At 46.7% G+C, this 22,594-nt stretch overlaps 1 protein-coding gene across 4 annotated transcripts; it reads left to right on the top strand.

Moving 5' to 3' along the window:
- Window positions 1-6: 6 nt before the first annotated feature.
- pigk (phosphatidylinositol glycan anchor biosynthesis, class K) lies at window positions 7-21,643 on the top strand. Of its 4 annotated transcripts, none has more exons than XM_084199486.1 (8): window positions 7-41; window positions 6,268-6,379; window positions 6,542-6,638; window positions 11,181-11,298; window positions 11,542-11,652; window positions 13,561-13,736; window positions 16,118-16,193; window positions 20,157-21,151. In XM_084199486.1, exons 1-8 carry the CDS (start codon window positions 9-11, stop codon window positions 20,271-20,273), a joined length of 840 nt encoding a protein of 279 aa, XP_084055612.1. In that variant the 5' UTR covers window positions 7-8; the 3' UTR covers window positions 20,274-21,151. The 4 variants fall into 4 exon arrangements, with proteins under 4 accessions (XP_084055612.1, XP_084055613.1, XP_084055610.1 ...); XM_084199487.1 differs by having other exon boundaries at window positions 22-41; window positions 16,121-16,193; window positions 20,157-21,042; XM_084199484.1 differs by having other exon boundaries at window positions 37-105; window positions 20,157-21,643.
- The last annotated feature ends 951 nt before the right edge of the window (window positions 21,644-22,594 follow it).

Here is a 22,594-nt window from a genome sequence, read left to right as displayed (position 1 = left end):
GTATGGAGATGACGTGGAGGTGGATTACCGTGGTTATGAGGGTGAGTGAACATGGAGCTCAACGTGTATGGAGATGACGTGGAGGTGGATTACCGTGGTTATGAGGTGAGTGAACATGGAGCTGAACGTGTATGGAGATGACGTGGAGGTGGATTACCGTGGTTATGAGGTGAGTGTGTTTGTCAACTGTACGAGGTACAATGCTTTCATGTGTCACCTCTGGGATTTGTAGTTTTTTACTGTACACATTTTGTACCCCAAAAATACATACAGTTGATGTCGGAAGTTTACATACACCTTAGCCAAATACATTTAAACTCAGTTTTTCACAATTCCTGACATTTAATCCTAGTAAAAATTCCCTGTCTTAGGTCAGTTAGGATCACCACTTTATTTTAAGAATGTGAAATGTCAGAATAATAGTAGAGAGAATGATTTATTTCAGCTTTTATTTCTTTCATCACATTCCCAGTGTGTCAGAAGTTTACATACACTCAATTAGTATTTGGTAGCATTGCTTTTAAATAGTTTAACTTGAGTCAAATGTTTCAGGTAGCCTTCCACAAGCTTCCCACAATAAGTTGGGTGAATTTTGGCCCATTCCTCGTGACAGAGCTGGTGTAACTGAGTCAGGTTTGTAGGCCTCCTTGCTCGCACACGCTTTTTCAGTTCTGCCCACAAATTTTCTATAGGATTGAGGTCAAGGCTTTGTGATGGCCACTCCAATACCTTGACTTTGTTGTCCTTAAGCCATTTTGCCACAACTCTGGAAGTATGCTTGGGGTCATTGTCCATTTGGAAGACCCATTTGCGACCAAGCTTTAACTTCCTGACTGATGTCTTGAGATGTTGCTTCAATATATCCACATAATTTTCCTTCCTCATGATGCCATCTATTTTGTGAAGTGCACCAGTCCCTCCTGCAGCAAAGCACCCCCACAGCATGATGCTGCCACCCCCGTGCTTCACGGTTGGGATGGTGTTCTTTGGCTTGCAAGTGTCCCCCTTTTTCCTCCAAACATAACAATGGTCATTATGGCCAAACAGCTCTATTTGTGTTTCATCAGACCAGAGGACATTTCTCCAAAAAGTACGATCTTTGTCCCAATGTGCAGTTGCAAACCGTAGTCTGGCTTTGGAGCAGTGGCTTCTTCCTTGCTGAGCGGCCTTTCAGGTTATGTCGATATAGGACTCGTTTTACTGTGGATATAGATACTTTTGTACCTGTTTCCTCCAGCATCTTCACAAGGTCCTTTGCTGTTGTTCTGGGATTGATTTGCACTTTTCGCACCAAAGTACGTTAATCTCTAGGAGACAGAACGCGTCTCCTTCCTGAGCGGTATGACGTCTGCGTGGTCCCATGGTTTATACTTGCGTACTATTGTTTGTACAGATGAACGTGGTACCTTCAGGTGTTTGGAAATTGCTCCCAAGGATGACCCAGACTTGTGGAGGTCTACACATTTTTTTCTGAGGTCTTGGCTGATTTCTTTTGATTTTCCCATGATGTCAAGCAAAGAGGCACTGAGTTTGAAGGTAGGCCTTGACAAACATCCACAGGTACACCTCCAATTGACTCAAATGATGTCAATTAGCCTATCAGAAGCTTCTAAAGCCATGACATCATTTTCTGGAATTTTCCAAGCTGTTTAAAGGCACAGTCAACTTAGTGTATGTAAACGTCTGACCCACTGGAATTGTGATACAGTGAATTATAAGTGAAATAATCTGTCTGTAAACAATTGTTGGAAAAATTACTTGTGTCATGCACAAAGTAGATGTCCTAACCGACTTGCCAAAACTATATTTTGTTAACAAGAAATGTGTGGAGTGGTTGAAAAAACAAGTTTTAATGACTCCAACCTAAGTGTATGTAAACTTCCGACTTCAACTGTATAATTGAATCAAGCTAGGTGGGAGCCTCAGGTCTGTAGCGTGGTAGGGAAACACTGGTCTGAATGCGGCCTAACAGACCCTATTTCTGCAGTGTGGGTGGTGGAGGTCTGGTAGTCTGGAGGTGGAGGTGGAGGTCTGGTAGTCTGGAGGTCTGGTAGTCTGGAGGTGGAGGTCTGGTAGTCTGGAGGTCTGGTAGTCTGGAGGTGGAGGTCTGGTAGTCTGGAGGTGGAGGTCTGGTAGTCTGGAGGAGGTGGTGGAGGTCTGGTAGTCTGGATGTGGTGGAGGTCTGGTAGTCTGGAGGAGGTGGTGGAGGTCTGGTAGTCTGGATGTGGTGGAGGTCTGGTAGTCTGGAGGTGGTGGAGGTCTGGTAGTCTGGAGGTGGTGGAGGTCTGGTAGTCTGGAGGTGGTGGAGGTCTGGTAGTCTGGAGGTGGTGGAGGTCTGGTAGTCTGGAGGTGGAGGTGGAGGTCTGGTAGTCTGGAGGTGGAGGTCTGGTAGTCTGGAGGTGGAGGTGGAGGTCTGGTGTTTGCCAGATGTGTTGACCAGTAAATGACCTGATATCTCAGCCAGCTGATAAATGAGCTAGCACCCAACACACACTAGGGAGATATATATATATATATATATATATATATATATATATATATCGAATTAATTACAATGTATGTTTTTTTGTGCGATATTCCAAATGTCTGTGTCGCAAAACATTTTCCCCCCTTCTGTTCTTTTTATGAGTGTTTATGTCTGCTTGTTCTCATGCTGTCTATGTTGGTCTCCTTCTGTGCTGTCTGCACCTTCCATTTACACCGGAGATCTGGATACAGCGCATTCGGAAAGTATTCAGACCCCTTGACATTTTCCCACATTTTGTTACGTTACAGCCTTATTCTAAAATGGATGAAACCCAATCTAACATCTCTCAAGCTCTGTCAGGTTGGATTGGGAGCGTCTCTTCACAGCTATTTTCAGGTCTCTCCAGAGATGTTAGATTGGGTTTAAGTCCGGGCTCTGGCTGGGCCACTCAAGGACATTCAGAGACTTGTCCCGAAGCCACTCATGCGTTGTCTTGGCTGTGTTTTTAGGTTCGTTGTCATGTTGGAAGGTGAACATTTTTCCCAGTCTGAGGTCCTGAGCACTCTGGAGCAGGTTTTCATCAAGGATCTCTCTGTACTTTGCCCTGTTCATCTTTCCCTCGATCCTGACTAGTCTCCCAGTCCCTGCCGCTGAAAAACATCCCCACAGGATGATGCAGCCACCACCATGCTTCACCGTAGGGATGGTGCCAGGTTTCCTCCAGACGTGACGCTTGGCTTTCAGGCCAAAGAGTGCAATCTTGGTTTCATCAGACCAGAGAATCTTGTTTCTCATGGTCTGAGAGTCCTTTAGGTGCCTTTTGGCAAACTCCAAGCGGGCTGTCATGTGCCTTTTACTGAGGAGTGGCTTCTGTCTGACCACTCTACCATAAAGGCCTGATTGGTGGAGTGCTGCAGAGATGGTTGTCCTTCTGGAAGGTTCTCCCATCTCCACAGAGGAACTCTGGAGCTCTGTCAAAGTGACCATCGGGTTCTTGGTCACCTCCCATACCAAGGCCCTATTCCTCCGATTGCTCAGTTTGGCCGGGCGGCCAGCTCTAGGAAGATTCTTGGTGTTTCCAAACTTCTTCCATTTTAAGGAAGATGGAGGCCACTGTGATCTTGTGGACCTTGAGTGCTGCAGACATTTTTTGGTACCCTTCCCTAGATCTGTGCCTCGACACAATCCTTCGACCTCATGGCTTGGTTTTTGCTCTGACATGCACTGTCAACTGTGGGACCTTATATAGACAGGTGTGTGCCTTTCCAAATCATGTCCAATCAATAGAATTTACCACAGGTGGACTCCAAATCAAGTTGTAGAAACATCTCAAGGATGATCAATAGAAACAGGATGCACCTGAGCTCACTTTCGAGTCTCATAGCAAAGGGTTTGAATAATTATGCAAATAAGGTATTCATTTAATCCATTTTAGAATAAGGATGTAACGTAACAAAATGTGGAAAAAGGGAAGGGGTCTGAATACTTTCAGAATGCACTGTATAATGACGAGATACTCATGTCTCCGCCCTAACAATGGGTGGAGTCTTCCCAAAGGCGGGAAGGCAGACGACAAACTTAGGTTAAAAAATAAGCCCATAGAAACGCATTGGGCTTATTTTGGACAGATGTTTTGCGAGCGTGAAACCTCTCGCTTCGCCTCTTCCTCTCTGTTTACACACACACACATCAAGCCCCTCCCCCTGCCACTCACGACAACAAAGATGAACGATCACTTCTTCCTCTCTGTTTACACACACACACACCAAGCCCCTCCCCCTGCCACTCACGACAACAAAGATGAACGATCACTTCTTCCTCTCTGACGAGCGGTTTCAACTCGCTGGGTGCCTTTGAGCGTTGGTCCAACAGAATGGGTCATATGGACCCCGGTTTCAACTCGCTGTGAGCCTTTGAGCGTTGGTCCAACAGAATGGGTCATATGGACCCCGGTTTCAACTCGCTGTGAGCCTTTGGTCCAACAGAATGGGTCATATGGAAACCGGTTTCAACTCGCTGTGAGCCTTTGGTCCAACAGAATGGGTCATATGGACCCCGGTTTCAACTCGCTGTGAGCGTTGGTCCAACATAATGGGTCATATGGAAACCGGTTTCAACTCGCTGTGAGCCTTTGGTCCAACAGAATGGGTCATATGGACCCCGGTTTCAACTCGCTGTGAGCGTTGGTCCAACAGAATGGGTCATATGGACCCCGGTTTCAACTCGCTGTGAGCGTTGGTCCAACAGAATGGGTCATATGGAAACCGGTTTCAACTCGCTGTGAGCCTTTGGTCCAACAGAATGGGTCATATGGAAACCGGTTTCAACTCGCTGTGAGCCTTTGGTCCAACAGAATGGGTCATATGGACCCCGGTTTCAACTCGCTGTGAGCCTTTGAGCGTTGGTCCAACAGAATGGGTCATATGGACCCCGGTTTCAACTCGCTGTGAGCATTGGTCCAACAGAATGGGTCATATGGAAACCGGTTTCAACTCGCTGTGAGCCTTTGGTCCAACAGAATGGGTCATATGGACCCCGGTTTCAACTCGCTGTGAGCTTTGGTCCAACAGAATGGGTCATATGGAAACCGGAACACATGGAGGCATTATTTTACTGTTATTGAGGGGAAGTGACCCTTTCTAACGATACCGTTTTTATGGCTCAACCCTTCAAATTGCGTCCAGAGCAGGACACTACTAAAACAGGAGTATCAGTGAACATTGATTCTGGAAAATTAGTGCTCAGTTTGTCGCGCACGGCATTGGGACCGCTAGCAGCATTTTAGTCTGTTTTATAAATGTGCAATAAGCATAAAACACTTTATTTATTTATTTATATATATATATATATATATAAAGGAATTGGCAACTTATTTTTATTCTGAGAGTTAAGGTAAGCCACTTGATTTCAACATCTGAACGAAGTGGACAGGCTAGCATGCTGGTCATACAGTTGGAGAGGGACAGACGGAAGGGTGTGTTCATAACAATTCAACTGTTCTACCTCGTTAGCTAGCAAATACATCCAAGTCCGTCTTCTATAACGCCTGCTATAAGAAGTTGGTCATTATTAGTGAAATGTGCATTATGCATGATTCTGGTTACAATTGTAACAAAAATAGCATTTTCATAGACTTTAAAACCAGATCAGTGATTATTGCAAAAAAAAGCAAGATAAACTATTTTGATAACATCATTAAATTATTAGTGTGTGTTATGGTTGTGGAAGGCTTATATTTAGCCTGGGTATTGTTTTAACAAGCCCTGAGTTCATTAGATTATTTCTGACTGTTTGAAATGCAGTGTATTTGACCTTTTAATTGTACAATAAAGCTTATTTAGAGAAAACATCAATAGTAATTTATATCATGAATTGGCCATAAGTTTGAAAAAAAATCCATATGATTTTTTTGGCCGTATCACCCTAAAACACACACATCAGTGTTTAGATAAAGGAACTTAACACCAAATCAAAACGTTATTCATTATCTGCGTTGGAAAAACACCTTATCTGTTATCTTATCATAGTTTGTCTCAGGTTATTTACCTTGCTAGGTCTTTACTGGTTATTCAATAGTCACCTCTGGACCATCACCAGTGCACCAGCCAAATAGATGATGATGATGATGATGATGATGGCTGTCCTGGTATTCGTTTATTTCCACAGTGGAAAACTGACTGTCTATAAATAGTGAGTGGGAGGTTCGTAGTGTTGCCGTCATGGGAAATGTAACATAGTTTTGCCTTGTTGATGCCAACCAATAGAGAATTATTATTCTGTGTACTCTCTTTTTGTTTCAGGTGACAGTTGAGAACTTCCTGCGTGTTCTGACCGGAAGGCTGCCACCCAGCACCCCACGGTCCAAACGCCTCCTCTCTGATGACCACAGCAACATCCTCATCTACCTCACTGGTGCTCATACACACACACACACGCCAGACACACACACATGTACGCACAAACACACACACGCATGCAGACACACATGGATGCACGCACATATATAGACCAACATATAAATAGAGGCGCGTACACACTGTACTTTGATTGATTGATATATGGATTGATTGACAGGTCACGGTGGGAACGGCTTCCTGAAGTTCCAGGACTCCGAAGAGATCAGCAACGTGGAGCTGGCCGACGCCTTTGAACAGATGTGGACAAAGAGAAGGTAAGAGAGAGAAGAGAGAGAAGGGTGGGAGAGAAGGTAACATTAGAGGAGAAAGAGGACAGAGAAGGTAACATAAGAGGAGAAGAGGACAGAGAAGGTAACATTGGAGGAGAAAGAGGACAGAGAAGGTAACATTAGAGGAGAAGAGGACAGAGAAGGTAACATTAGAGGAGAAAGAGGACAGAGAAGGTAACATTAGAGGAGAAAGAGGACAGAGAAGGTAACATTAGAGGAGAAAGAGGACAGAGAAGGTAACATTAGAGGAGAAGAGGACAGAGAAGGTAACATTGGAGGAGAAAGAGGACAGAGAAGGTAACATTAGAGGAGAAAGAGGACAGAGAAGGTAACATTAGAGGAGAAAGAGGACAGAGAAGGTAACATTAGAGTAGAAAGAGGACAGAGAAGGTAACATTGGAGGAGAAAGAGGACAGAGAAGGTAACATTAGAGGAGAAAGAGGACAGAGAAGGTAACATTAGAGGAGAAGAGGACAGAGAAGGTAACATTAGAGGAGAAAGAGGACAGAGAAGGTAACATTAGAGGAGAAGAGGACAGAGAAGGTAACATTAGAGGAGAAAGAGGACAGAGAAGGTAACATTAGAGTAGAAGAGGACAGAGAAGGTAACATTAGAGGAGAAAGAGGACAGAGAAGGTAACATTAGAGGAGAAAGAGGACAGAGAAGGTAACATTAGAGGAGAAGAGGACAGAGAAGGTAACATTAGAGGAGAAAGAGGACAGAGAATGTAACATTAGAGGAGAAGAGGACAGAGAAGGTAACATTGGATGAGAAAGAGGACAGAGAAGGTAACATTAGAGGAGAAGAGGACAGAGAAGGTAACATTAGAGTAGAAAGAGGACAGAGAAGGTAACATTAGAGGAGAAAGAGGACAGAGAAGATAACATTAGAGGAGAAGAGGACAGAGAAGATAACATTAGAGGAGAAGAGGACAGAGAAGGTAACATTAGAGTAGAAAGAGGACAGAGAAGGTAACATTAGAGGAGAAAAAGGACAGAGAAGATAACATTAGAGGAGAAGAGGACAGAGAAGATAACAGAGGAGAAGAGGACAGAGAAGATAACATTAGAGGAGAAGAGGACAGAGAAGGTAACATTAGAGGAGAAAGAGGACAGAGAAGATAACATTAGAGGAGAAGGAGGACGAGGGAAAAGCTGGAATAGAATGTGTTTGTCCTCCTCCAGTCTCTGAATAACTGTTTCCTGAAAACGTCTTAATAGCCTCTGATATGTAATGATGTCTAATGGAAGGGGTTTGAATGGGCTAATGGTATGTTTAGGCTTCTATACTTGAATTAGTGTGTGTGATAGAGAGCCTAAAAAGACCTTCGCTTAAAAAAAGAAGAAAAAGTGGCAATATTACCCCGGGACAGTAGAGGGTGATGAGCTGGTAATAGCCATCTACAGCCAAAGAAGGAAGTGACGACACCCAAACAAGGAAGACTTAGGCATTGCAAATGATTGAAGACATACACTACATGGCCAAAAGTATGCTCGTCGAACATCTCATTCCAAAATCAAAGCAATTAATATGGAGCTGGTCCCCCCTTTGCTGCTATAACAGCCTCCACTCTTCTGGGAATTGCTGCGGGGACTTGCTTCCATTCAGCCACGAGCATTTCTGTATGGACCTCGCTTGGTGCACGGGGGCATTGTCATGCTGAAACAGGAAAGGGCCTTCCCCAAACTGTTGCCACAAAGTTGGAAGCACAGAATCATCTAGAATGTCATTGTATGTTGTAGCGTTAAGATTTCCCTTCACTGAAACTAACGGGCCTAGACCGAACCATGAAAAACAGCCCCAGACCATTATTCCTCCTCCACCAAACTTTACAGTTGGCACAATGCATTCGGGCAGGTAGCGTTCTCCTGGCATCCGCCAAAACCAGATTTGTCTGTCGGACTGCCAGACGGTGAAGCGTGATTCATCACTCCAAAGAACGTGCTTCCACTGCTCCAGAGTCCAATGGCGGCGAGCTTTACACCACTCCAGCCGGCGCTTGGCATTGTGCATGGTGATCTTAGGTTTGTGTGCAGAAGCTCGGCCATGGAAACCCATTTCATGAAGCTCCCAATGAACAGTTATTGTGCTGACGTTGCTTCCAGAGGCAGTTTGGAACTCGGTAGTGAGTGCTGCAACCGAGGACAGACACATTTTAATAGTCAGTCAAGAGGAAGAGGAGGATGTTGTGAGGGAGGAGGGAGTGTTTAACATTCTGGCTAATGCCCTAATTACACACACACTCTCAATCCAGTCTTGATCCGTCTAATTAGCTTCTGGCCCATGGTGCCTTCATTAGGGAGGTTTAACACACAGGATAAAGGAGGTGGGGACATAAGTAGGTCTCGAGGGAGGGAGGAAGTTGGGAGGGAGGAGATGAACGGGAGGGAGGAGATGAACTGGAGGGAGGGAGGAGATGAAGGTGGGAGGAGGGGAGATGAACGGGAGGAAGGTGGGAGATGAACTGGAGGGAGGGAATGAACTGGAGGGAGAGAGGTGTTGTAAGCTTCTCCTGGTCGCCAAGGCAACTACCAAGATTGTAACCTGTACAACGCTGGGCCAATTGTGCGCCGCCCCATGGGTCTCCCGGTCGCGGCCGGCTGTGACAGAGCCTGGACTCGAACCAGGATCTCTAGTGGCACAGAAACTGCGATGCAGTGCGTTAGACCACTGCGCCACTCGGGAGGCCCCAAGAGCATTCCTAAATGGAAGAAGTTTGGAACCACCAAGACTCTTCCTAGAGCTGGCCGTCCGGCCAAACTGACCAATCTGGGGAGAAGAGCCTTGGTCAGGGAGGTGACCAAGGACCCGTTGGTCAATCTGACAGAGCTCCGGAGTTCCTCTGTGGAGATGGGAGAACCTTCCAGAAGGACAACCATCTCTTCAGCACTCCACCAATCAGGCTTTTATAGTAGAGTGGCCAGACAGAAGCCACTCCTCAGTAAAAGGCACATGACAGCCCGCTTGGAGTTTGCCAAAAGGCACCTAAAGGACTCTCAGACCATGAGAAACAAGATTGAACTCTTTGGCCTGAATGCCAAGTATCACGTCTGGAGGAAACCTGGCACCATCCCTACGGTGAAGCATGGTGGTGGCAGCATCATGCTGTGGGGATGTTTTTCAGCAGCAGGGACTGGGAGACTAGTCAGGATCGAGGGAAACATGTACAGAGAGATCGTTGATGAAAACCTGCTCCAGAGTGCTCAGGACCTGAGACTGGGGCGAAGGTTCACCTTCCAACAGGACAACAACCCTAAGCACACAGCCAAGACAACGCAGGAGTGGCTTCAGGACAAGTCTCTGAATGTCCTTGAGTGGCCCTGCCAGAGCTCGGACTTGAACCCGATCTAACATCTCTGGAGAGACCTGAAAATAGCTGTGCAGCGACGCTCCCCATCCAACCTGACAGAGCTTGAGAGGATCTGCAGAGAAGAATGGGAGAAACTCCCCAAATACAGGTGTGCCAAGCTTGTAGCGTCATACCCAAGAAGATTCGAGGCTGTAATCGCTGCAAAAGGTTTTTCAACAAAGTACTGAGTAAAGGGTCTGAATACTTATGTAAATGTAATATTTCAGTTTTTTATTTGTAATAAATTAGCCAAATGTTCTAAAAACCAGTTTTTGCTTTGTCATTATGGGGTATTGTGTGTAGATTGATGAGGAATAAAAACAATTTACTCCATTTTAGATTAAGGCTGTAACGTAACAAAATGTGGAAAAAGTCAAGGGGTCTGAATACTTTACGAATGCGCTGTATTAATTTGGACAGTGAAGCTAAAAACTGATTACGGATAGTCCTGAATGAATCTTGAAAAATTATGAGTGAGAAAGTTAGATGCGCAAATATCATACCCCAAGACATGCTAACCTCTCACCATTACAATAACAGGGGAAGTTAGCATGTTATATCATACCCCAAGACATGCTAACCTTTCACCATTACAATAACAGGGGAAGTTAGCATGTCTTGGGGGTATGATATTTATGCCTCTAACTTTCTCACTCATCATTATTCACGATTCATTCAGGATTATCCGTAACCATGGTAACATCCACATCAATGTAGAAGTGTTTAGAAACATATTCTATTCTTATTTACAATGAAAGTGACTCCAAAATGACACAATACATTATTTACCATTAATTTCTATTGGGCACAAAATAATCTGAAACACAACCACAACAAACAGCAAATGCATCCAACACGTTTTTAGATTCACAAGCTTGATATGATCATTGTGTGCTAGGAATATGGGACCAAATACTACACCTTCTGTCTCCTCATATAAAACATTTGGATCTGAAATTCAAAATGCTGGAGTATAGAGACAAATTAACTTTTTTAGCTTCACTGTCAAAATATATACGAAGGGGAGTGTACAGGTACGATGATAATGCATACTATATACACTACATAGGAGCCTCCATGTATGAGAGATTCTACTCTCTTAACCTGTGTGTGTGTGTGTGAGTGTGTGTGTGTGTGTGTGTGTGTGTGTGTGTGTGTGTGTGTGTGTGTGTGTGCAGGTACAATGAGCTGCTGTTCATCATTGATACATGTCAAGGAGCCTCCATGTATGAGAGATTCTACTCTCCTAACCTCATGGCCCTGGCCTCCAGCCAAGTAGGAGAGGACTCCCTGTCGGTAAGGAGACATCCTTTGCTCAAATTGACCCTTAAAAGGTTTCTTCCCAGGTTCCTGCCTTTCTAGGGAGTTTTTCCTAGCCACCGTGCTTCTACATCTGCATTACTAGCTGTTTGGGATTTTAGGCTGGGTTTCTGTATAGCACTTTGTGACATCTGCTGATGTAAAAAGGGCTTTATAATTGCATTAGATTTGAGAGGAGTTCCTATGTATTAAACAGCATTTATTGTTCTGTTATTCCAGCACCAGCCAGACCTGGCTATAGGAGTCCACCTCATGGACAGGTATACATTCTACCTGTTGGAGTTCCTGGAGGATATTCACCCTGCTAGCACTGCTAACATGAACGATCTGGTGAGTCTCTGTCTCTGTCTCTGTCTCTGTCTCTGTCTCTCTCTTGAACGTCTGTCTGGAGCTCTAATGGGGATATGTGTGTGTGTGTATATATGTGTGTATATATATATATATATATATATATATATATATATATATATATATATATATATATATATATATATATATATATATATTTGCGAGGGGGGGAAAAACCAAATGGGGGATTGGAAGTGATGTAGACATTGATGGAAGTTACAATCTATCTGCAATATTAAAGCTGATCTACCCCCTAAAAAAAAGCAGATCACGTTCTTCATTTCACTTGTCACATTATATTACATTATGAAGCTATACTTGCATAACTTTATGAGCTGATTTGCCAGTCTTTGCAATTCGTTTGTTGTTTGCTCTTGTTAGCATTTAACTAAAATAATTCACTATTACTTGTGTTAATGTTGCTAGCATTCTGGTAATAGACGGTGAATGTTCTTCGCGGGGCAGCCTGGAGCGATGGGGGGGGGGGCAGCCAGGAGGGACGGGGGGAAGCCTGGAGCGATGGGGGGCAGCCAGGAGGGACGGGGGGCAGCCAGGAGGGACGGGGGGCAGCCTGGAGGGACGGGGGGCAGCCTGGAGCGATGGGGGGGGCAGCCAGGAGGGACGGGGGGCAGCCTGGAGCGATGGGGGGGGGCAGCCAGGAGGGACGGGGGGGGCAGCCAGGAGGGACGGGGGGCAGCCAGGAGGGACGGGGGGCAGCCTGGAGCAATGGGGGGGGGCAGCCAGGAGGGACGGGGGGCAGCCAGGAGGGACGGGGGGGGCAGCCAGGAGGGACGGGGGGGGCAGCCAGGAGGGACGGGGGGGGCAGCCAGGAGGGACGGGGGGGGCAGCCAGGAGGGACGGGGGGGGGCAGCCAGGAGGGACGGGGGGCAGCCAGGAGGGACGGGGGGCAGCCTGGAGGGACGGGGGGCAGCCTGGAGCGATGGGGGGCAGCCTGGAGCGATGGGGGGTGCAGCCTGGAGGGACAGGGGGCAGCCAGGAGGGACGGGGGGGGCAGCCTGGAGGGACGGGGGGCAGCCAGGAGGGACGGGGGGGGCAGCCTGGAGGGACGGGGGGCAGCCAGGAGGGACGGGGGGCAGCCAGGAGGGACGGGGGGGGCAGCCTGGAGGGACGGGGGGCAGCCAGGAGGGACGGGGGGGGCAGCCAGGAGGGACGGGGGGGGCAGCCAGGAGGGACGGGGGGCAGCCAGGAGGGACGGGGGGGGCAGCCAGGAGGGACGGGGGGGCAGCCAGGAGGGACGGGGGGGCAGCCAGGAGGGACGGGGGGGGCAGCCAGGAGGGACGGGGGGGGCAGCCAGGAGGGACGGGGGGGGCAGCCAGGAGGGACGGGGGGGGCAGCCAGGAGGGACGGGGGGGGCAGCCAGGAGGGACGGGGGGCAGCCTGGAGGGACGGGGGGCAGCCTGGAGCGATGGGGGGTGCAGCCTGGAGGGACAGGGGGCAGCCAGGAGGGACAGGGGGCAGCCAGGAGGGACGGGGGGGGCAGCCAGGAGGGACGGGGGGCAGCCAGGAGGGACGGGGGGGGCAGCCAGGAGGGACGGGGGGGGCAGCCAGGAGGGACGGGGGGGCAGCCAGGAGGGACGGGGGGGGCAGCCAGGAGGGACGGGGGGGGCAGCCAGGAGGGACGGGGGGCAGCCTGGAGCGATGGGGGGGCAGCCAGGAGGGACGGGGGGCAGCCTGGAGCGATGGGGGGGGCAGCCAGGAGGGACGGGGGGGGCAGCCAGGAGGGACGGGGGGGGCAGCCAGGAGGGACGGGGGGCAGCCAGGAGGGACAGGGGGCCGAATTTGGGGAACCCTGCTCTAAATCCTCCTTGATAAAGATTTATTTGACAGTTCCAGTTTATGATGTGTCCTGAGAGTCAGTGTGTGTTCCAGTTTAAGGTGTGTCCTAAAAGCCAGTGTGTGTCCACTCCGGGCCACCGTACAGACCTTTTCCTCCGGGACCCCGGTAACGTCCTCATCACCGACTTCTTTGGCAGTGTCCGCAAAGTAGAGATCACCATGGAAACCATCAACCTGACAGCTCCCATGGTGCACCTGGATGAGGAAAGGTAAGATTTACTTTTGTTGTTGTTGGAGTAGTAGTCACCTCACACATCAAATGTTAGCGGGAAGAATTGACTGTGCTGTCCTCAACATCCAAATGTTAAAAGAAACCAAGATCAGTTTTTGATTTAAGTTGACTGATTTTAAAGGAACCACAGTATTAAACAGAGCCACTTACAGTTTTTAAATTTAAAATATTATACAAAATTCTTGTAACCAATACAATGTTATACTGTATATACGGTGAGGGGAAAAAAGTATTTGATCCTCTGCTGATTTTGTACGTTTTCCCACTGACAAAGACATGATCAGTCTATAATTTTAATGGTAGGTTTATTTGAACAGTGAGAGACAGAATAACAACAAAGAAATCCAGAAAAACGCATGTCAAAAATGTTATGAATTGATTTGCATTTTAATGAGGGAAATAAGTATTTGACCCCTCTGCAAAACATGACTTAGTACTTGGTGGCAAAACCCTTGTTGACAATCACAGAGGTCAGACGTTTCTTGTAGTTGGCCACCAGGTTTGCACACATCTCAGGAGGGATTTTGTTCCACTCCTCTTTGCAGATCTTCTCCAAGTCATTAAGGTTTCGAGGCTGACGTTTGGCAACTCGAACCTTCAGCTCCCTCCACAGATTTTCTATGGGATTAAGGTCTGGAGACTGGCTAGGCCACTCCAGGACCTTAATGTGCTTCTTCTTGAGCCACTCCTTTGTTGCCTTGGCCGTGTGTTTTGGGTCATTGTCATGCTGGAATACCCATCCACGACCCATTTGCAATGCCCTGGCTGAAGGAAGGCGGTTCTCATTCAAGATTTGACGGTACATGACCCCGTCCATCGTCCCTTTGATGCGGTGAAGTTGTCCTGTCCCCTTAGCAGAAAAACACCACCAAAGCATAATGTTTCCACCTCCATGTTTGACGGTGGGGATGGTGTTCTTGGGGTCATAGGTAGCATTCCTTCTCCTCCAAACACGGCGAGTTGAGTTGATGCCAAAGAGCTCGATTTTGGTCTCATCTGACCACAACACTTTCACCCAGTTCTCCTCTGAATCATTCAGATGTTCATTGGCAAACTTCAGACAGGCATGTATATGTGCTTTCTTGAGCAGGGGGACCTTGCGGGCGCTGCAGGATTTCAGTCCTTCACGACGTAGTGTGTTACCAATTGTTATCTTGATGACTATGGTCCCAGCTGCCTTGAGATCATTGACAAGATCCTCCCGTGTAGTTCTGGGCTGATTCCTCACCGTTCTCATGATCATTGCAACTCCACGAGGTGAGATCTTGCATGGAGCCCCAGGCCGAGGGAGATTGACAGTTATTTTGTGTTTCTTCCATTTGCGAATAATCGGACCAACTGTTGTCACCTTCTCACCAAGCTGCTTGGCAATGGTCTTGTAGCCCATTCCAGCCTTGTGTAGGTCTACAATCTTGTCCCTGACATCCTTGGAGAGCTCTTTGGTCTTGGCCATGGTGGAGAGTTTGGAATCTGATTGATTGATTGCTTCTGTGGACAGGTGTCTTTTATACAGGTAACAAACTGAGATTAGGAGCACTCCCTTTAAGAGTGTGCTCCTAATCTCAGCTCGTTACCTGTATAAAAGACACCTGGGAGCCAGAAATCTTTCTGATTGAGAGGGGGTCAAATACTTATTTCCCTCATTTAAAATGCAAATCAATTTATAACATTTTCGACATGCGTTTTTCTGGATTTTTTTGTTGTTATTCTGTCTCTCACTGTTGAAATAAACCTACCATTAAAATTATAAACCAACCAAACACAAGCATTTCGATAACACCTGCAAATCTGTATACGACTTATAAACTTTGATTTCACTAGAAGTGGTTAGATTCTATGGATTCTTCAATTACATTGAGCTGATTTCTGACGTGCTGTTCCTTCTTTTTCCGTAGTGTATTTCTGTATTGTTTTAGTGATTCACCATAGTGAAGGCGTAGGCTCAGGTTTTCTGGGTCTCTATGTTTTTGGTTGGATAGGTTGCTCAATTTCTTTCTTGGGTTGTTGCATTCTTCACCAAACCATTTGTCATTGTTGTTCATTTTCTGTGGTTTTCTGTTAGCAATTTTTTTGATTTGAGAGGGAAGCTGAGAGGTGAAATATACTGTTTAGGTTTTCTACTGCAAAGTTTCTCTCTCTCTCTTCATGTCGCTCTCTCGCATTTTCAATAGAGCTATCCAGCCCCTTCATTTATATGTCGGCTTAACACACACACACATTTACACACACATGTGATGTACACATGTCAAAATGATTCTCCTACTAACTGAGCTGGTTGTTGTCAGGATTGGGGTCAACTCTTCAAAAGGAGTGTTTTTCTGTGTGACGGTAGTCTAATGTTGTATGTGTTTTTCCCAGCAGACCAGTAAGAGAGCTGAAGACCGAGAGCCAGTCATACGTGGACCAGCTCCCAGTGGCTGAGATTATACACCAGGTGAGAGACACTGACCATGTGGATTTCTGGCCACTCGTTACGACCGAACGCGGCCTAATCGGCCATTAGGTCCTATATTAAAATAGCACCTTCTATTTCCCGTTTCTGACATTTCTTTCTAGAAGCATTATACTGGTCCTCTGGTCCTCTGTAGCTCAGCTGGTAGAGCACGGCGCTTGTAACGCCAAGGTAGTGGGTTCGATCCCCGGGACCACCCATACACAAAAAAAAATTATGCACGCATGACTGTAAGTCGCTTTGGATAAAAGCGTCTGCTAAATGGCTTATTATTATTATTATTATTATTATTATTATTATTATTATTATTATTATTATTATTATTATATATTATATATATTATTCTATAGCACCTGTGTTAGCAGGAAGCTACTGTTTAGAATTCATGCCCAGTTCTGTTGGAAAATGTTTGTATGGAAAGGTGTTTTCGTATATTCAGTTCCACACACAAATGCGTTTATTTTCCTGTCTCTAACCTACCAGAGTGAAATGTTGTTTTGGCGAACAGAATCATCGTAACGCTCAAGAGTTAGAGAGACTGTTTGGTTCATTCTGTTAATGCTTTCCTCCAACTTCCCACGTTGTGTCGGAGCTCCGTGTTTCATGTCTGTCATTTGGCTTGTCAGTGGGGAGCTCACCTCTATATGTTACTGGGTTGTCAGTCAGTGGGGAGCTCACCTCTATATGTTACTGGGTTGTCAGTGGGGAGCTCACCTCTATATGTTACTGGGTTGTCAGTGGGGAGCTCACCTCTATATGTTACTGGGTTGTCAGTGGGGAGCTCACCTCTATATGTTACTGGGTTGTCAGTGGGGAGCTCACCTCTATATGTTACTGGGTTGTCAGTCAGTCGGGAGCTCACCTCTATATGTTACTGGGTTGTCAGTGGGGAGCTCACCTCTATATGTTACTGGGTTGTCGGTCTGGAGGTCACCTCTATATGTTACTGGGTTGTCAGTGGGGAGCTCACCTCTATATGTTACTGGGTTGTCAGTGGGGAGCTCACCTCTATATGTTACTGGGTTGTCAGTCAGTCGGGAGCTCACCTCTATATGTTACTGGGTTGTCAGTCAGTGGGGAGCTCACCTCTATATGTTACTGGGTTGTCAGTGGGGAGCTCACCTCTATATGTTACTGGGTTGTCAGTCAGTGGGGAGCTCACCTCTATATGTTACTGGGTTGTCAGTGGGGAGCTCACCTCTATATGTTACTGGGTTGTCAGTCGGGAGCTCACCTCTATATGTTACTGGGTTGTCAGTCAGTCGGGAGCTCACCTCTATATGTTACTGGGTTGTCAGTCAGTCGGGAGCTCACCTCTATATGTTACTGGGTTGTCAGTCAGTGGGGAGCTCACCTCTATATGTTACTGGGTTGTCAGTGGGGAGCTCACCTCTATATGTTACTGGGTTGTCAGTCAGTGGGGAGCTCACCTCTATATGTTACTGGGTTGTCAGTCAGTGGGGAGCTCACCTCTATATGTTACTGGGTTGTCAGTGGGGAGCTCACCTCTATGTGTTACTGGGTTGTCAGTGGGGAGCTCACCTCTATATGTTACTGGGTTGTCAGTCTGGAGCTCACCTCTATATGTTACTGGGTTGTCAGTCAGTGGGGAGCTCACCTCTATATGTTACTGGGTTGTCAGTCAGTCGGGAGCTCACCTCTATATGTTACTGGGTTGTCAGTGGGGAGCTCACCTCTATATGTTACTGGGTTGTCAGTGGGGAGCTCACCTCTATATGTTACTGGGTTGTCAGTCAGTCGGGAGCTCACCTCTATATGTTACTGGGTTGTCAGTGGGGAGCTCACCTCTATATGTTACTGGGTTGTCAGTCTGGAGCTCACCTCTATATGTTACTGGGTTGTCAGTGGGGAGCTCACCTCTATATGTTACTGGGTTGTCAGTGGGGAGCTCACCTCTATATGTTACTGGGTTGTCAGTGGGGAGCTCACCTCTATATGTTACTGGGTTGTCAGTGGGGAGCTCACCTCTATATGTTACTGGGTTGTCAGTCAGTCGGGAGCTCACCTCTATATGTTACTGGGTTGTCAGTCAGTCGGGAGCTCACCTCTATATGTTACTGGGTTGTCGGTCGGTCGGGAGCTCACCTCTATATGTTACTGGGTTGTCGGTCGGTCGGGAGCTCACCTCTATATGTTACTGGGTTGTCGGTCGGTCGGGAGCTCACCTCTATATGTTACTGGGTTGTCAGTGGGGAGCTCACCTCTATATGTTACTGGGTTGTCAGTGGGGAGCTCACCTCTATATGTTACTGGGTTGTCAGTGGGGAGCTCACCTCTATATGTTACTGGGTTGTCAGTGGGGAGCTCACCTCTATATGTTACTGGGTTGTCAGTGGGGAGCTCACCTCTATATGTTACTGGGTTGTCAGTCGGGAGCTCACCTCTATATGTTACTGGGTTGTCAGTCGGTCGGGAGCTCACCTCTATATGTTACTGGGTTGTCAGTCGGTCGGGAGCTCACCTCTATATGTTACTGGGTTGTCAGTGGGGAGCTCACCTCTATATGTTACTGGGTTGTCAGTCAGTCGGGAGCTCACCTCTATATGTTACTGGGTTGTCAGTCAGTGGGGAGCTCACCTCTATATGTTACTGGGTTGTCAGTGGGGAGCTCACCTCTATATGTTACTGGGTTGTCAGTCAGTCGGGAGCTCACCTCTATATGTTACTGGGTTGTCGGTCTGGAGGTCACCTCTATATGTTACTGGGTTGTCAGTGGGGAGCTCACCTCTATATGTTACTGGGTTGTCAGTCAGTGGGGAGCTCACCTCTATATGTTACTGGGTTGTCGGTCTGGAGGTCACCTCTATATGTTACTGGGTTGTCAGTGGGGAGCTCACCTCTATATGTTACTGGGTTGTCAGTCGGTCGGGAGCTCACCTCTATGTGTTACTGGGTTGTCAGTCAGTGGGGAGCTCACCTCTATATGTTACTGGGTTGTCAGTGGGGAGCTCACCTCTATATGTTACTGGGTTGTCAGTGGGGAGCTCACCTCTATATGTTACTGGGTTGTCAGTGGGGAGCTCACCTCTATATGTTACTGGGTTGTCGTCTTTCACCGGTTCCGTTCATGTAAGAATTCATGATTTAATGTTGTTTAACGTGTTGCCCAATTGAAAGTGTAGCGGGAAGTGGTCACGTCCGTTTTAGACTAGACTAAATGTATGTGGCGGGGTGATTATGAGGAAGCCAGTTAAATTTGTAGACCAGTTATGTGGTTACTTGTCATTGCATGTCTCAGAGAGGGGGACTAGAGGATATAAGCGCCTGTTCTGGGGTTTCTGGGTAGATTGGGTTTGGTGATAGAGTGGGGGGGGGGGGGGGGGGGGCTGCTTGAGCCAGCTACACCCCCCGACCTGTAAGGGCTATGGAAGCTACGGGGTAAGCCTTTTTATTTAGTTTGAGAAGTAACTCTATTGTCTACCTGTTTTGTCTTGGAAATATTCATTCCCGGCTATCACTATTGAACACTGTAAAGAACGAATCCCGGGTTCCTGTTGCGTCATGCTGATGGCAGAGTCAGGATTTGTCGATGTGTCCACGGCCCCATCCTGCCTGGTGTCAACGGTACAGGCTGGTGGTGGTGGTGGCGGCGGTGGTATAATGGTGTGGGGAATGTTTTCCTGGCACACGTTAGGTCCCTTGATACCAACCGAGCAACATTTCCATGCCCCGAAGAATTCAGGCTCTTCTGAAGGCAAAGAGGGGTCCGACCCGGTACTAGATGGGTGTACCCTATTTAATTACGCTTCTTTAACTTGTATGCCAAGTGGTATTCCAATAGTGGTATGTTAACTACTTGCTGATGATGGCCGTACATTTAGGAAGAATGTGTTTTTGCCTGTGTTTTCTATATTGGATGACATCACATTTGATGTATTTCTGCGTTTGTACCAAGATGTCTGTTCTGTTCCTCTTCTCCTGTAGAAACCAAAGCAGAGGGACTGGCACCCTCCAGATGGTTTCATCCTGGGTCTGTGGACTCTCATCCTCCTGGTCTTCTTCAAGACGTATGGCGTCAAGCACCTTAAACACATCTTCTAACCCCTGACCTTTTAACCTAACATTTGACCTCTTACCCAGTTCAGCTCTTGTGCAGTTTGCACTAGTTCACTTCGCTTCCTAGATTTAAAAGGGAAGGACTGGTATAGGACTTATGGTGGAAACTCTAAAGCGCAGGCTTTCACCCATCCAATTATTTTAAATGCATGGGGAGGAGTGCATGACTGCACACTTCAGGAGAAAGGACAGACAATTGGGACACGGTCTTGGCAAGATCACAATCTTTCTCTGGATTTTCTAGAAGACTCCCAGACATTATTAACATGGGGAAAGAATGACATTGAATTGAATGGAAATGGCCTTTCTAGTCATTCTATTTCTATGGTTATTAAAGTTATTAAAGGGGCAATCTGTGATTGGTACATCAATTTTGTTATTGTTTGAATTTGCTGATTTGCGCCTTTTAACATCATTGTTTATGTTTATTATTATTCTGTGTTGGAGAGAATGTGGCGACACGGCACTGACCTGCCCAAAGACGCAAGATGTTGTGCCTTTCTGGACATTAAGAGCTCTCTGACTACTGGCTACTGGTGGGGTTTATTGTTCTGGATGTATTGTATGGGGTCTGACTACTGGCTACTGGTGGGGTTTATTGTTCTGGATGTATTGGGGTCTGACTGGTGAATGGGTTTAGAGTTAAACAGCAACTAAAGATAAAAGGATGGAAGCAACAAATACTGGAAGCAACAATCCCATGTTTATTTTGTATTTTATTGTTGCATGGTTTTTAGAATTAGATTAAAGAGTGAAAAAACGAAAAGGAAATTGAGATTTAAAATACTTGAAAGCAACGGTCCTTCTCAGGAGAACATTTTAATGTATTTTATGGAAATGTGTGTATCTATTCTTTATTCTTTATGTTGTGTCAGCGCTGTCTTTTTGTCCGTGCTTCCATTTACATTTACATTTTAGTCATTTAGCAGACGCTCTTATCCAGAGCGACTTACACTTACTTATATATTCGTGTATATAATTAAGTTGATGGGAATGAAAAGGCACCGGAGTTGAGTCTAGGCTGATAAGACTTTAATTTATTTGAGAGCATGCCGCTCTGCATATTTCAGCACCAGGCTTTTGGCTTAAGTGGTACTCAGAACTCTAGTAATGCGTTCCAAAGGGCACCCTACACCCTACAAACGGCACCAGGGCGCACAGAGCTCTGGTCAAAAGTAGTGCACTATATAGGGAGTCATTTGGGACGGAGTACTCGGGATTCAGAGAGTAGGACATCTTAGGAGGTCATGTTTAAAACGTAGAACACATCACAAATCATACAACGTCCTCATCATCATCAAATAAACCTTTTCTCCCTAATCTGACAGGAAAAATGTCCTGTCACAAAAATATCCGACACACCACTCTCCCTCCATCCTTTAAAGTTAGTCTTAATGTCGTGTCCTGTCCTGTGTGTCACGTTCCCTCACCTTTACACCACGTAGGAGAGATGGGGTGCGTCCCAAACGGCTCCCTGTTCCCCACAGGGCTCTGGTCTAAAGTAGTGCACTATATAAGGAATAGGGTGCTATTTGAGACAGCCCTGGTAGCTAGCTGCTTTAACAACAAGAGATATCTCGGATGATGGCACCTCTACTTTATCAGCTCCCTCCACCCTGCTGCCCTCCATCACACACACCAGGGTTTCTGTTAGGAAAATGTGTCCCCGGACATTTCACCGGCAGCATTTTAATTTACCGGACATTTTGAGAAATGTACAGTTTTTAGATGATGGTCATTCATATTAACAGAACATCGGCATGTGTCCTTAACCGAATTCCGATGCGCAGATGTTAGAATAACTGTCCACATTTTGCTTTTCCTCAGCCAACAGGACGAGTAACGAACAGCCAAATCACCAGCTGTCAGTCTACTATCCCCCATAGTAGAAATGTTTACCTATTCTATTGGTCAGCTTGTGGAGAAAGAAACAGCCCAAACAGACTCTGGGACAGTTGTGTGACGATAGATCCCAAATTCATCCAACCAGTAGGCCTCGGATACATGAGGCTCATCCAACCAGTAGGCCTCGGATACATGAGGTTCATCCAACCAGTAGGCCTCGGATACATGAGGCTCATCCAACCAGTAGGCCTCGGATACATGAGGCTCATCCAACCAGTAGGCCTCGCATACATGAGGCTGATGCAACTGATCAGAACGTTTAGCTTAGAATGCTGATAAACTATTATTTATTCACATTATAAGAGCAGCAATCCGCACTAGGCTACGCGCGAATGTTCGTTCCATAATGCAATGCAGTGGGAAAATTCTGTGGTTAAAAGCGTACTGCACATGCAAATGGT

This window comes from Coregonus lavaretus (genome assembly GCF_964263955.1).
Source record: "Coregonus lavaretus genome assembly, contig: HAP1_SCAFFOLD_1325, whole genome shotgun sequence".
NCBI classification, from domain to species: Eukaryota; Metazoa; Chordata; class Actinopteri; order Salmoniformes; family Salmonidae; genus Coregonus; species Coregonus lavaretus.
The sequence above is the reverse complement of the archived record's forward strand: the minus strand, read 5'-3'. Positions and strand labels throughout refer to the sequence as shown.